Here is a 16,340-nt window from a genome sequence, read left to right on the forward strand (position 1 = left end):
TGGTTGGGAGTCCGCCTGCAGATGCAGGGGACACGGGTTCGTGTTCTGGTCTGGGAAGATCCCACATGCCGTGGAGCCGCTGGGCCCGTGAGCCATGGCCGCTGAGCCTGCGCATCTGGAACCTGTGCTCCACAACGGGAGAGGCCACAACAGTGAGAGGCCCACGTACCACAAAAAAAAAGAAAAAGATTCGACAAGCAGTTACATATTTCTTGGAAACAAATGAAAAATGAAAATTTAACCAAAGAAATAAAAATTCTAAAAAGAAAGCAAATGGAAATTAGAGAACTGAAAAAATGCAATAATCAAAATGAAGAACTTGCTGTATAAGCTCAATAGTTGGGTGGACATAACAGGATAAATTCAAAGAATCTGAAGACAAATCAGTAGAATTTACCCAATGTGAGAAACAGCAGCAACAACAACAACAAAATAGACATTAAAAAAGACAGCATCTCAAGGACTTGTAGGACAATAACAAAAGGGTTAACATATATGTCATCAGAAACCCAGAGACGAGAGGGAGAGTAGCACTGAAAAAGCATTTGGAAAAAATAGTGTCTGAAACTTCTCAAATTTTGGAAAAGATATAAATCTACAGATTCAAGAAACTGGATGATTCCCAGAGAAGAAAAATCCAAAGAAATCCATGCCAAAGACACATCATAATTCAATTTCTGAAAACTAAAGATAAAGTCTTGAAAACATCCAGAGAAGCAACACATTACTTATAGGGGGACACCAATTTTATTAACAACATACTTCTTATCTGAAACCCTGGGGCCAGAAGAAAGTAGAAAACATTTTTCAAGTGTTGAAAGAAAAAAAACCTGTCAACCCAGAATTCTTTATCCAGTGAAAATATCCTTCAAGAATGAAGGTGAAATCACAATATTATCAGATGAAATAAAACGAAGAGAATTTTATGCTAGCAAACATACTCTTAAAAAATGGTTAAAGGAAGTTCCCTAACAGAAAACCCTGGAACTTCAGAAAGGAAAGAACATGAGAATGGGTAAAAATAGGGCTAAATGTAAAAGATTATCCAGTCTTTCATGAGTTTCTTAAATCATATTTGATTGGTGAAACAAAAATTAAAACATCATCCCACATGGTGTTCAAAATATAAGGAGGAAATACAACAATTATATTTAAAAAGTGGGAGGGTAAAGGGACTCAAATGGAAATAAGTTTTCTGTACTTCACTAGAAATGGTTAAACATCAATATTGGTAGTCTGTGATAAGTTACATATATATATTGGAATACCTAAAGCAATCACTAAGAAAATATACAAAGCTATATTAAAAAAACCCTAGGTAAATCATGTCAGAATCCTAGTAAATATTCAAATATCCCACAGGAAGGTAAGAAAAGAGATATAAGAATCAGAAACATAGGAAACAAACAGAAAGCAAACAATAAAATGGCAGACTTCAGCCCTAAAATATCAGAATTACCTTAAATGTAAATAGTCTAAATACACTAATTAAAAGACAGAGATTGGCACAGTGGATTAAAAAACATGACCCAACAATATGCGGTTTACAAGAAACTCACTTCAAATACAAGGACAGAGGTAAGTTGGAAGTAAAAGGATGAAAAGACATACCATGCAAACATTAATTTAAATGGTTGCACAGGGGCCAAATTAACATCAGTTGAAGTAGACTTAAGAGCAAAGATAATTACTGGAGGCAAAGAGGAATATTACATAATGATAAAAGGATCAATTCACCAGGAAGACATAATGATCCTAAATGTGTATACATCAAGATACATGAAGCAAAAACTGACAAGGCTGAAAGGAGAAATAGACAAATCCACAATTATAGTTGGGGACTTCGATGCCCACTCTCGGTGATTGATAGAACTAGTAGACATAATTTTTAAAAAATTGTATTCACTTTTTACCAAGAAAAATAGACTGAATAACATGAAAACAAATAACCGGTGTGTTTCTTAGAAATACCGGTAGCACACTCCTTCCTTCGCAAGCTTGGCTGTGGTCCAGAGCTAAAGTCATACTCTGTGTCCACAGCTGCAGCTGCCTTGCCCTTCTGCAGGTGCCCAGGCCACTCCTGTTCTCAGAGACCATGCAGAAGAGAAGATTCATGTGCGGGAAGCACTGCTCTGCAGCCTGGGCAGTGTACCTAGCTGACCAGGAAAAACACCTGCCATGATCCCCAGATCCCCCAAAGTCCCTGGAGGCTGTAGATGCCTCAGTTTTACCTGCCAGAGACTGTTGCTCTCTGCAAAATCAGGCAGTACCAGAGTTCCAGAAACTTCTGATCTTTGAGAGCCCTTTCTAACACTGGTCTAGAAAGTCACCTGAGGTCTGCAGCATGACCTGCAGTTCCTGAGTGGGGCCATGGGACTTTGCAGGAAGCCTATTAGGCCTACCTGTGCGACCTATTTGAAGACACTATCCTTCTTATGCAAAGCAGGAATTCTCTCCATAATGTCACCTTCTTGTCTTCTTTCTGGATTACACCTCCTGCCTAGCAATAAGCATTTCCCTTCACCAAAGACACAGTTCTTAGCTAGATACTGATCCTTCTCTGGATGCTCACCAGCACCCTTCTTAAAATGTGGCTCCCAGGCCTGAAGACAATATACCAGACATAATGCCATGAAGTAAAAATTAAAGTCACTGTCTTCTTTATCCAGACCTTTAATTCCATTATTGCAAACTTTTGGGTGCCCAAATCATGTTGTTAATCATATCAAAATTATTGGTAACCAAAAACTAAGATTTTTAAAAGGGTATTATTAAACATTTCTCTTTTATTCTGTACTTGCTTTATGTATATGTACATATAATTTTTAATAAAATTTAATGTGTACATATTTAATCTCAGTATCGAGCTTTACATTTATGACAGTAAGTTTAATTCTATTAGTTTTAGTCTTTCTAGGATTTGGAAATCCTTTTCTCTATCTTCTTTCTTTTTCTTTTCTTTTTCTGTATTTTTATTATTACTATTTTTTATTTAAAAATATACTTTATCTTTCTCTCTCTTTTTAAATACTGATCTTTTAAATTCAGAGTATACACTCTCTATCATGGGCATATGTTATTCTTGCCTACCTGGTGAAGACACCCTGGTTTTTCTGTGGAATCACCACTCTTCCAATGCCAATTCATGTGATTTTGGTGTGTAGACCACCCCCCACATTCTGAGGAAGGCATGTGACCCATGCAGGGCCTAGCAACACCAGCCCTGGAAATAACTGTGGAAAACACTTTCCTCCACAGAGGGTAAAAGGGAAAGCCTGACTCGGAGCATGACCAACATGGAGGAAGTGGATCCTGGAGGCAGGAGCAACAAGGTGTTGGAGACGTTCTCTGAGTCCTAGATCCAGCCATGTCTGCAGCCAAGAAGTCCTCTTGCATAAGCCAGTTTAAAGTTGATTTCTGTCACTTGCAGTCAAGAGTTTTGTTTAATAGACCCTCCCTGAAAATTTTGTTACTGCAGCTTTGTCAATCATTTCCTCATAGGAGGGGTTGGTGGTGACCTGGGGCCCAGGGGATTCGTTTCAGAGCTGCATTTCCATAGCAAACTTTTTTTTTTCTTTTAAAATATTCTTACCTCATCTAGATACTTTTTTAAAAAATTTCATTTATTTTGTTGTGCCGGGTCTTAGTTGCAGTAGGCGGGCTCGTTAGTTGTGGCTCGCAGGCTCCCCAGCTGCGGTTCACCTGCTCCTTAGTTGTGGCACGTGTGCTCCTTAGTTGTGGCTGACAGGCTTCGTTAGTTGCAGCTCTCGGGGTCCTTAGTTGCAGCTCACTGGATCCTTAGTTGTGTCTTGCAAACTCTTAGTTGCAGCATGCATGTGGGATCTAATTCTCTGGCCAGGGATCAAACCCAGCCACCTGCATTGGGAGCTCATAGTCTTAACCACTGCACCACCAGGGAAATCCCAGCAAACATTGTTTTTATTTGTATTTCATGTGTGTTTGGGGTGGTTTAGTGGGGTGGGATGGATTTGTGTGTATGCTTATGTTAGAAGAAAGTTCCCATAAGCTTCCTTATGTGTCATTGCTGTCACTGTGTTGATTTAAATGGCTGATAAAAATCACTGAGGGAGCGCTTCCCTGGTGGCGCAGTGGTTGAGAGTCCGCCTGCCGATGCAGGGGACACGGGTTCGTGCCCCGGTTCGGGAAGATCCCACATGCCGCGGAGCGGCTGGGCCCGTGAGCCATGGCCGCTGAGCCTGCGCGTCCGGAGCCTGTGCTGCGCAACGGGAGAGGCCACAACAGTGAGAGGCCCGCGTACCCCCAAAAAAAAAAATCACTGAGGAAGATCTAGTCAGAGACACACCCTGGTTATGCCACCGGGAACCAAGTGCAAATTTATGGTAACTAACAGTATTTGGGTACCATGGTTTAGCTTTCTTTCATCCAGGTCATATTGTTGGTATGAATGTAAAATGTTACAGCTGCTGTGGAAAACAGTTGGCGGTTCCTTAAAAAGTCAAATATAGAATTTGGCGGTTCCTTAAAAAAGTTCTTAAAAAGAATTACCATATTCTTTATAATAGTCCGCAGGTGGAAACAACCCAAATATCCATCAACACACGAGTGGATAAACAAGATGTGGTATATGCATACAACAGAACAGTATGCAGCTTTAAAGAATAATAAAATTCTGATACATGCAAAACATGGATGAACCTTGAAAGCATCATGCTAAGTGAAATAAATCAGACACAGAAGAACAAATATTGTATGATTCCACTTATAGAGGTACCTAGGATAGACAAATTCATAGAGACAGAAAGTAGAATAGAGATTACTAGGGGCTGGTAGGAGGGGAGAATGGAGAGTTATTGTTAATGGGTACAGAGCTTCTGTTTGGGATGATGAAAAAATCTAGAAGTGGATAGTAATGATGTTTGTACAACATCATGAATATATTTAATGCCACTGAATTATATGTGGTTAAAATGGTAAGTTTTATATTATGTATATTTTGCCACATAAAATGAAAAAATAGTATTTTGCAGAAAAATATCAGTACTTCCTCTTAAATAATTTAGCAGGAATATCATTAACTAGAGTTCAATAGAGATCATGGTGTCCCTAGAAGAGAAATAAATGGGCAGTCTACTAAATTTTTATTTGATCTGTGTAAGTGGAAGAGTTCTAGGTCAAGTAAGTGAACTTGAATAATAATAATAATAAAATAATAATAAACCAGAGTCACAGCCCCTCAATCAATTCCCAGACTTGAGAACTTTTACAGATCCCCAAACCCTTAAATGAAGGGAATACTGGGACCCCACTACACTGCCAAAAATTTATACTGTTAATCTTTCTCTCAGCCTTCCCCAAAGGGATCAATAGCTGTTTACCAAGGTGACTGTACATTGGAGAAAAGGAGATAATCAGATATTTTGGGGACTACTGGATACTGGATCTGAACTGACACTAATTCCAGGAGACCCAAAAATGTCACTGTGGTCTGCAAGTTAGAGTAGGGGCTTGTAGAGGTCAAATGATCAATGGAGTTTTTGCTCTGGTCCATCTCACAGTGGTTCCAGTGTAGTTATTTCCCCAGTTCCAGAACAGATAATTGGAATAGACATACTCAGCAACTGGCAGAATCTCCACAGTGGTTCGTTACATGTGGAGTGAGGGCTATTATGGTAGGAAAGGCCAAGTGGAAGCCACTAGAACTGCCTCTGTCAAGCAAAATAATAAACCAAAAGTAATGACTCGTTCCTTGAAGATTGCAGCAATCAGTACCACTATCAAGAACCTGAAGGATGCAGGGATTGTGATTTTCACCACGTTCCCATTCCACTTGCCTATTTGGCCTGTGAAGAAAACAGATGGATCTTGGGGAATGACAATAAATTATCATAAACATGACCAGGTGGTAACTCCAATTGTAGATGCTGTTCCAGATGTGGTGAAATAGTTTGAGCAAATTAATACGTCCCCTAGTTCCTGGTATGCAGTATATTGATCTGGCAAATGCTTTTTCTCCATACCTATTAGTAAAGATCACTAGAAGCAGTTTGTTTTCAGCTGGCAAGGTCAAGAATACATTTTCATTGTTTTGCCTTGGGTGTATATCAACTCTTTAGCCCTATGTCATAATTTAGACTGCACGGATCATGATTTTCTTTTCCTTCCACAAGACATCACACTGATCCATTACATTGGTGACATTATGCTAAATGGAACTAGTGAGCAAGAAGTAGCAACTATCCTAGACTTATTGGTCTTATTAGTAAGACACTTGCATGTCAGAGGGTGGAAAATAAACTCTACAAAAATTCAGGGGCTTCCCATCTCAGTAAAATTTCTAGGTGTTCAGTTGAGCTTGTCAAGATATCCCTTCTAAGATGAGGGGTGAGTTGTTGCATCTGGCCCCTCCTATAACCAAAAAAGAGGCACAATGCCTAGTGGGACTCTTTAGATTTTAGAGGCAACATATTTCTCCTTTGGGCATGCTACTTTGGTCCATTGATTGAGCAACCCAAAAAGCTTAGTTTTGAGTGGGGCTCAGAACAAGAGAAGGCTCTCTAACAAGTCCAGGTTGCCATGCACGCTGTTCTTCCACTTGGGCCAGATGATCCAATATATCTAATGGTGTTTTAAGTGTCAGTGGCAAAGAGAGATGCTGTTTGGAGCCATCGACAGACTCCAGTAGGCAAATCATAATGCAGACCCTTAGGCTTTTGGAGCGAAGTTACGGTATCCTCTGTATATAACTACTGTTCTTTTGAGAAACAGTTTTTAGCTTGCTACTGGGTCTTAGTAGAGAATGAATGCTTAACCATGGGCTACCAAGTTCATGAGCTGCTCATCATGAACTGGGTATTACCCAACCCATCAAGCCAAAAAACAGCACTCCATCATCAAGTAGAAGTGGTATATATGAGATGGCCTGAGCAGGCCCTAAAGGCAAAAGTAAGTTACATTAAGGAGTTGCCCAAATGCCTGTAGCCCCTACTTCCGCCTTCTCTCTCCCAGCCTGCACCTGCGGCCTCACATGGAGTTCTCTACAATGAGTTGCCTGAGGAAGAAAATACTTGGGCCTGATTCACAGATGGTTTTGCATGATATACAGGCACCAAGTGAAGTGGACAGCTGCAGCACTATAGCCCCTTTCTGGGACACCCCTGAAGGACAGGGGTGAAGGATAATTCTCCATGTGAGCAGAACGTTGAGCATTTGGTTGTTCATTTTGCTTGGAAGGAAAACTGGCCAGATGTGTGATTGTATACTGATTCATGGGCTGTGGCCATGGTTTGGCTGGATGGTCTGAGACTTGGAAGGAACATAATTGGAAAATTGCTGACAAAGAGGTCTGGAGAAGAGGTATGTGGATAGAGCTCTCTGAATGGGCAAAAAGCATGAGTATATTTGTGTCCCATGTGAATGCTCACCTAAGCGTAACCTCAGTGAATCAAGTGAATAGGACAACCTGTTCTGTGAATACCAGTCAGATTCTTTTCCCAGCCACTCCTGTCATTGCCAATGGGCTCATGAACAAAGTGGCCATTGTGGTAGGGATGGAGGTTATGCATCGGCTCAGCAACATGAGAATGTGAGCTCCATAAGGGAGGAACTGTGACTATTTGCTTTACTCGTGTCCCTAGAGCCCATACAGTGCTGTCACATAAAAGTGACGAATACTTGAACAAGTAAATATATGAACTAGAAAAGTTTTAAAAAGTAGTACTAAGGAACGAGACCATGGAGCAGCTCTTGGTAATAGTTTCTTACTAACTTATTTAAAAATAGAGATGATCATGGACATTTGTGAAATTCCATGATTAAAGTGAAGTGATGGGATACCACTAATATTTGCTTTTTTAAATCCCAGAAGTTTTTTTTTGTTTTTTTGTTTTGCTTTATCAGACTTCTCCCGTTGCGGAGCGCAGGCTCTGGAGGCACAGGCTCACGGACCCAGCCGCTCCACGGCATGTGAGATCTTCTCAGACCGGGGCACGAACCCGTGTCCCCTGCATTGGCAGGTGGACTCTCAACCACTGCGCCACCAGGGAAGCCTTGCTTTTCAGACTTTTATATCAGTCAAAAGGTAACTGAGATTAGGAAACATGGCCAAATTAAAGTTTTACAGGCAAAACACCTAACGTGGTCTTATTACTCTAACTTTCGTCAATCACCAACCATTAACAGAAATAGGCAGGCTATAATTGCTTTTAAGATTTTGTAAACATACCTTGGAGATACTGATTGAAATACGTGCTATGAATGGAGATTTCCTTATTACAGAGCCCTTTCCCTCCCCTAAGAAGGTGCCCAAGTTTTAGAGCTACATACCCATGTAAGCCAGTTCCTTCCTCACATTTGCTGAATTCTCTCTCACCTTTCCCTATTTCCTTTGCAATTTAACTATAATAAGGAACTGTTTAGATATCTGGACTATAAGTAATACTGGTAGTTAAGTTTGTACTTCAGATTTTTGTGATGATCAAATTTGTTTCCAGTTCTATTTATTTCAAGTCTATTGGCTCCTTTGAAAAATCCTGTTAGATGATAGATACGGTTTGGAACTTTTTGCAAGCTTAATATATTTGAAAGTTATAGAAACACCAAATATACTAAAATATAATTTAGACATCTGCGGGGGGGGTCTTCTGATTTGACAGACTTGAAACTTTTATTAAATAAAAAGCCACCATACTTTCATTCAATTTAGCACCTAGATGTTTCCTTAGTCTTTAGTTGTTCCAGGATGCTGTACACAGCACTCTGAGTTAGCCTGCTGCTGTAATGTAAGATGAAGGAATCCCTGACTGCATGTGGTAGACTGTGTTTTCCAAAAATGGCTGTGGACAAAGGCTAGTGAAGGTTTTGTGGGATATAAAGCTCCAGTTGTGCTCCATCACTCATTCCCTTCACAATGGATTATGGCTGGATTAAATATTTCTGCAGTTTATTCCTTTTATTTCCTTGATTGGGAACATGAGATTTTTTAAAACATATACACGTGCTTCTTCAGCTTGCAGAATGTAGGTATATTTTTACTATTTTTTTTTCTAATAAAAATACGTGGTTTCTGCAGAACAGGTTAAAGAAAATAATCGTCCCTGATTCACCCAGAAGTTTGGCATATTTCCTTCCCATCTTTTAAATATACAAAAATACTGTTATTTGTATTTACTATCTGTGTAACCATATGCTTGGGCTGTTTTGTTCCTTTCTGAGTTTTTTAATTCAGAGATTAGGTAGCTAAGCCCAAGTTTGACCTAGTGATCTCTCATCAATCTTCTGAGGCCAGAGGACTATTTTTCTAGGCCAGCCTCATTTCTTATGGATCTTGAACAGATTTCTCCAGTTACTAACAAGCACCTGAAATTTGTTAATCACAACCATTAAATTTACTTTTGGGAACACTAGGTAACATGGTTGACATAAAATCTGCATATTTATAACTAGAATATCTGCAGAGCCACCCAGTGTCTTTCTCCTAATGAATCATTTGCACATTCAGTTATGTCTTTATAGCCCAATTATATACCCCAACTACTACAAGTTAATGCATTAAAAAGAGAAAGTTCCACCTTTACGTGTTGAATTAAAATTTATTGTAAAAGGTAAAGTTTTATGTATCCTTTTAAAAAATGAAAATTCAAAAGTCTTAGAGTTAAGCAATGAGTCTTCAACATTATAAAGCTATTTATAACAGTAATTAAAGTAGTGTTTGGGGCTTCCCTGGTGGCGCAGTGGTTGAGAGTCCCCCTGCCGATGCAGGGGACACGGGTTCATGCCCTGGTCTGGGAAGATCCCACATGCCGCAGAGCGGCTGGGCCCCTGAGCCATGGCTGCTGAGCCTGCGCATCCGGAGCCTGTAATCCGCAACGGGAGAGGCCACAACAGTGAGAGGCCCGTGTACCACACACACACACACACACACAAAAGTAGTGGTAACATCTAACCCTTATAAAAATGTCACAGAATTCAAATCACAACTTGGATCCTCAATGGTTCAGTATCTTATCTTATACAATAAGGGTTTGGCCAGTTTTAAGATAAAATTCCTCCAGGTATGCTGTCCTCAAGTTCTCTATTATCACCATCCATCAGCTCACACAATGGGATAGCTGGCTGCTGTGGCAATTCCACAATGGTTGTTCTTGTCTTTGGCCATTTTTATGTAGCCATTCCAGCCCCATTCTGGACCCCAACTGAAAAAAGAACATGTTTTCCATTTTATACAAAGCATCGAGTACATATTACCTTCATTAATAATAATAACAACTAATAATTAAAATAGTGCATAGCATGTATCAGGTACTATTCTAAGTTCTGTTACATATATTTATAAGTATATTAACTCCTGTGGGTCCTTATCTTAACTTTTTAAGATAGGAAACTGAGGCAGAACTGGCATTCCAATGTAGCAGTCTGTCTCCTCAGGCTCATCTCAGTTAAAGAACTTTAGCTGTGAAAATTGATCCTCACAACCCTCAAAGACCTCTGAGAGCTGGGAGTAGAATGCAATGACAGGATATCAAATGATTATCAGAAAGGATGCACAGAGGCCACTGGACTCTTGGACAATCTTTCAGACTTAAAGAATGAGCAGAGGCAGATGTTTCTGCCCACCACTCCTTGTTCAAAAATTAGAGACAGAAAAAGGAAACCAGCCCTCAACTCTACAGGTGCAAAATCCTTTATATGAAACCCCTGGGGCTGGATGTGTTTCTGAATTAAGAAAATTTTCAGAATTTAGAAATGCAATGTTACAAATACATAATAATAACCCCAACAAACTTGCTACAGAATCTTATAATCACATATCAGTATTTCTGTGTTTAAGTGGGAGAAAGACTTCTGGGATTTCAAAATTGAGCTTTTTTGGACCTGGAATCAAATACTGCTTCCAAATAAGGATTCCCTTTTCAATCTAAAATATAAATATAACATTTGGAGTTTTATACCTGTTCTTGACAATCCAAAATTTATTGTTATTTGAATCTGTTCCTTCAAAGCCATAGCCAACCACCAAAACACCATGATCCAGGTCTTCGCTGCTGCATTCTGAATCATAATAAATACCTGGGAGAGTAAAATTCAACGTTAGGGTGAGGAGTTCCAAGTGACACATGACAGTAACCCAAGCTACCAACCAATTAAGAGAAGTATCTCAAAATTCAGTGAAATGTCATAAACAAATTCCAAATAAGACTTAAATATTTAACCAAAAATAGTAACGGCTGATGAAAAGGAAAAAGAAAAATTTAACTCACTAGAAATCAACAAAATTCAACAAAATCTTAGATATATTTTCTACCTAAAAAGTATTTCCAATAATAAGACCTAGTTATCAAGGTTAAGGTGATTTAGGCATTCAACTACTAACTACTAATATTAATTAGCATAATCCTTTCTACTCCTTGAATGCCAACTAAGAAAACAGCACAAAACAAAAAAATACTTGGGCTTCCCTAGTGGCGCAGTGGTTGAGAGTCTGCCTGCGGATGCAGGGGATGCAGGTTCCTGGCCCGGTCCGGGAAGATCCCACATGTCGCGGAGCGGCTGGGCCCATGAGCCATGGCCGCTGAGCCTGCGCGTCCGGAGCCTGTGCTCCGCAACGGGAGAGGCCACAACAGTGAGAGGCCCGCATACCGCAAAAAAAAAAAAAAAAAACTTGAACCACAGGGTTCTTTACAGATCTAACTACAATTGTAAAAAACTTTTGGAAAAAGGGACCAACAATTGAAGAATAGTTACATAGCCATTTAAAAATATTTATGAAGTTTGTCATCATGAGAAAATGCTTAAAGTATGTCAAATGGAAACATCATTGTTATTAAATGCATACACTCAAAATTCTACAGTCCTAGAAAACAGGACTCCATACCAGAGTCAGTCATGGTCATATTTTCCACTTTTCCCTGCCTGAATTTCTATAATAAAACAAAAACACCTACCTGATTTATAGAACTGGAAGGATGTATGGCCTGCATCAATAGCAACAGAGATGGGCCCCACAGTTGCCACTGCCTTCATAAGGGCCTTCTCCCGCTGAGGGATGTCCACGAAGCCAGTGTCATTGATAGCAGAACACTCGGGCTTATACTTACAGCTGTTTGTTTCCTTTTAAAGATAAAGGGAAAGAGACTTGATTATTACCATCCACCTTATGAGGAACATGAATTATAGGACCATAAGACGCAGCAGTTTGCAGCTTAATAATTTCTAAGTCAATTTTGTTATAAAGCAGCCCAACAAAATGCTATTGATTGGTTTGAAATGGAAAAATTAGTAGATATTTCTTCAGTAAGACCAATTAGGTCTACCTGGCCATAAGAAATTTTTCACTATGGAGAAATATGCATTATAGGCAGAATGGTGTACATATTCTTCACGTTACATAGAAGTAAGACAAGCTATGTTAACCATCTAATCAGAGACCTGTGCAACAGCTGATAATTTATAATGACAGTTCTGACAGTTTACATCTAAAATGTGAATGCTGAATAAGATGTCTGTTATCTCTGAAAGTGTTCAAAAGCAGAGCTGTAATGACAAGATAAGGAGCTCCTTTTACCTTTCCAAGATATGGATAGGACTCCTCTGTGTCCAGGCCTCCATTGTCCTTAACATACTGGAAGGCATTATCCATTAAGCCACCACTGCAACCCTCATTGCCTTGAGGCCGAGAGCAGTCCACCAGGTTCTGCTCACTCAGTGAGACAAGTTTGCCAGTTTTCCAGAACATCTGTCCTTCAAGGGCGCCAGTGGCACTAAAAGCCCAACAAGAACCACACTGACCCTGAAAATAAAAAAGCCATCAGTTTACAAGACAAAGACCAACAACAGCCCATATACCTAAACATTCTTAAGAAAATCTGAATCTGAATACTGTCATACCTGATTCTTCACAGGAGTTACATAGCCTTTCTTAGTCCAATCCACAGATTTGGGAACTTCAAGAAAGAGAGGTTCATGGAACACTTTCCCCTTCTTGTGCTTCTGGATTTGAAAGCCATTCATCACCTGCTTAAATTCTTCACTGGTCTTTAAGGAAAAGTAAATAAAATGTTGAAGAAGTTATTTTGCTAAAGTACTGAGAAGAGGAGGCACAAAAAGTTCAGCAACTCATGCCACACTCACCATGTCACCAAAGGCATTCATTGCCATGGTGAAGCCATGTTTCCCTTGGCTGTATTCCTGATTGTGTAGGTCAATCATTTTCATATTCTTCTCCCACACTGCTCTCCTCCATCCTTCTTCATTCTAGATGCAAACATATAACTGGTCATTTTTACTTCTATTTAAAACCCAACCCATGTTCACCAAATGGATTTGCAGACAGAGAAAAAGAAAAACTGTTGTCAGGGATGGCTTTATACTTCTGAGAGCTGTTCTCCAAACACTGACACAGGAAAATATGCCCATGCTGTGCTCAGAAATAGGTGCCATTAAGTTCCTGCCTTGATAAAAGCTAAAACAACTACTCCAGAAACTACTCTCCGGCTGTAAACTCCAACAGCATGGACGATTGTCTGTGAGGTCCCTCTGGAAATTTTCAGATGTTACCAACCATGCCATACAGTCTCCCGTGTGTTGCCTTCCACTGGTACCAGTGTGCATCTAACATTTGATCAAGTTTTGGAGCAGCTGAGGCTATTCCCAAGCAAAGGGCAGTCAGGAAGAGTGAAGGATTCATGTTTCAAAAACCTAGGAAAGAAAAAGAATTAGTATTTGATGAGGCCAATGCTTTAAAAAAGCCATCCTACTTTCTCCTGGATGTTATAGCCACTATGGTGGACTAAGAACATTTAAATGATCTTCTCAAATATTTACGGAAAGTCTGTGAAAGAAGGCTAAAGATATGGGTGGAGAAAAACAGGTCAAAGACTTAACACAGTGGAGGTATTTGATTCAGCCATCAAAATGAAAAACAGGCTGACAAGTGCTATAGGAATTGAAACAGACTTCACTATGAGTGCAATGATAATTGAGGTTTTGATAAGAATTTCTGCCACAACTTATGTGTCGGCATCTTAAGGCAACAACTAGGAAACCGTTGGTCCAGGTTATTTACTGAACGTATGGAGGTGACCCAAGAATTTTATTTATCAGGACGCCTGATCCTAAGTAGGGACAGACATGGATCTCAAAGAGTTAGATGGCTACCTCACACCTTTCTTCTTGGCTAATAAACAGCAGGGGGTGAGATATGACTTCGAATCTCTGCTATACCTAAATTGAAATCTTTCTAAAAAGCCTTCCCAGGAGAAGGTGGGCAGGAGTGCACACTGCGCTCTACCGTCCCTACCCTTGTCCTGTGTAGCCCACACCCCCTCCCTCGCCCTCCAGACCGGGCACGCGATCACGTGGCACGACGGCGCCCAGAGCCCCCAGTTCTCGTGCCCGGTCAGGGCCAGACTCTTGGGGCTCAAAGAACCCGTCTGGTTTGAGCCCGCACCCGCGCTGTAGGCGGGGCCAGGCCGGGGACTTGCTGCCCAGCTCCCAGCCCTTCGCACACTCCCGTCGCTTCCAGAGGCTGTTTACGGCGGCGCAGGGAGCGACGGGCCCCTTAGCCCGGAGTTCGGGGGTCACACTGCCGCGACCGACCCGAACTTGTGCCTGCCACCTCCCAGAGGCTGACCGGCCTAGGACCTCCCCCGCCCCCCGGGTGGCGTCAGCTCTGCCCTGGGTTTACCAAATAGCCCTGCCCCCTTCCCCACCTCAGGCTGCCAAAGCTTGAGGGAGCGCCGACCCAGCCTCATCAACTCCCGGCGGGCAGACGCTGTCGTTCCTGCGGGTCGCGCGTGCCCCCTCACCCGAGTCCCTGGATATCCCTCCCTCCAGTCCCCGTCCCTGACCCGCCTCGGCCCCAGACTAGGTCGCTGACCTGCGGCTGCCACAGCTGCGCAGGCGCACTCCACGGACGCACGTAGCTCTCCCCAGGTCTCCGAGGCCGGAGGTTCTGGCCCGGTCGTGCCTGACTCTGCCTTTAAGGCCCTGGTTTGCGGCCCGGCCGCCCCTGCCCCCACCGCCTGCCCGCGCCGCGATTGGCTGAGCTGGCCAGTGGGCAGGGCCTCCGGGCGTGAGTACTCTGCGCTCGTGATGCGACTCTGTCCCAACTTGTCCCAGGGAGGGCAGTGCTAGCCTCAGTGGAACCGAAGACGAAGAGCTGGGGGCCCCTGGGCAGCGCTGAGGAGGAGTCCGGCGTCTCTGGGGACCTGGATCAACTAATTACCTCGATTGCGCTCGGCCGGTGGTTCACGAAAAAGAAGCAACAGGGAGGCCCAAGAGGATTTTCAGCGTAACCCTGTGCCTCCTTTGGTCCTAGAGTTTTTGGTGAAAGTCTGCAGGAGGGCTGAGAACTGTCTAGTTTAGGGGTTCCCGCTTATTCCACAGCAAAGGTGGGGCGGGCTGGAGGAATGCGGAGCCCTCAGGCAGAGGCGTTACCTCCCGGGTTGAGGGTGGTACCAGCTGAGTTTGAGAAGAATCGGAGCGGAATGGCAGTTCTTCAAAGCCCGTGACGCGCTGGTCTCTACCCAAAGCCCAGGAGGGAAAGGGGACGGGCTGGGTGGGTCTCCAGAGAAGGCATGGCATTTTGTAATGCCCCTTTCCTGTCTTCCCGGTCAGGGGTTCTTCTCGCCTCGCAAGCTTTCCTCAAAACCAACAGAAACGAGTTATTTACAGAAAAATTTGTCTTAATTAAAAGAAGAGCGGGTGGGAAAGAGCAGAAACCGCTTTTGCTTCCCCACTCTCTGCATTATGGATCATTAAGTCTTCCTCAATATCTAAAGTGCTTTTCTTCAGATATAAGAAATGTACTTCTAAAAAGAGTAGTTTAATCACATTTAATATCAGGGTTCAGGTTTACATGGTTCGAAGAAATGTTTTAGTGGAGGAAAAAGTAGAGAACTAAAGATTTAAGGAAATTAATTCAGAAACTTTTTAAAAAGTGACTTTAAAAAATTATATAAGAAACACATTCGTTATAGAAAACATATTTTAGAAAGTAAACACCCCCGTCCCCTCACCTATAACTCCTTTATAGGCATCTCTCTCTCTCTCTCTCTCTCTCTCTCTCTCTATATATATATATATATATGTATATAAAACAAAAATGGAGTCATAGTGCATGTCGATTTGTAAATTCTTAGTTAAAATTAAATTGGTAACCTTCATAGAAGCACAGACAAATATTTTTAAAAATCAATTTATTAAATATTTCTATTTTGTGTCCTTTCAAGTAGAATCCCTTTCCTCTCAAACACAACGAGGGGCCAGAATTTCTCAGGTGGTTACAGAAGTACATTGTATTGCATATGGCTGGAGGTTTTTTTTTTCTTTTCTTTTTTTAGAAGTAGTCATCCAGTCAACAC

At 41.5% G+C, this 16,340-nt stretch overlaps 1 protein-coding gene across 1 annotated transcript; it reads right to left on the bottom strand.

Moving 5' to 3' along the window:
• Nucleotides 1-8,108: 8,108 nt before the first annotated feature.
• CTSV (cathepsin V) lies at nucleotides 8,109-14,938 on the bottom strand. Its single transcript, XM_082842873.1, has 8 exons — nucleotides 14,855-14,938; nucleotides 13,538-13,674; nucleotides 13,108-13,230; nucleotides 12,865-13,011; nucleotides 12,542-12,766; nucleotides 11,922-12,087; nucleotides 10,929-11,046; nucleotides 8,109-10,172 (listed from the first exon to the last, which is right to left on the bottom strand). Exons 2-8 carry the CDS (start codon nucleotides 13,661-13,663, stop codon nucleotides 10,073-10,075), a joined length of 1,005 nt encoding a protein of 334 aa, XP_082698999.1. The 5' UTR covers nucleotides 13,664-13,674; nucleotides 14,855-14,938; the 3' UTR covers nucleotides 8,109-10,072.
• Nucleotides 14,939-16,340: the final 1,402 nt, after the last annotated feature.

Source organism: Leucopleurus acutus (genome assembly GCF_964270905.1).
Source record: "Leucopleurus acutus genome assembly, chromosome: 7".
NCBI lineage: Eukaryota > Metazoa > Chordata > Mammalia > Artiodactyla > Delphinidae > Leucopleurus > Leucopleurus acutus.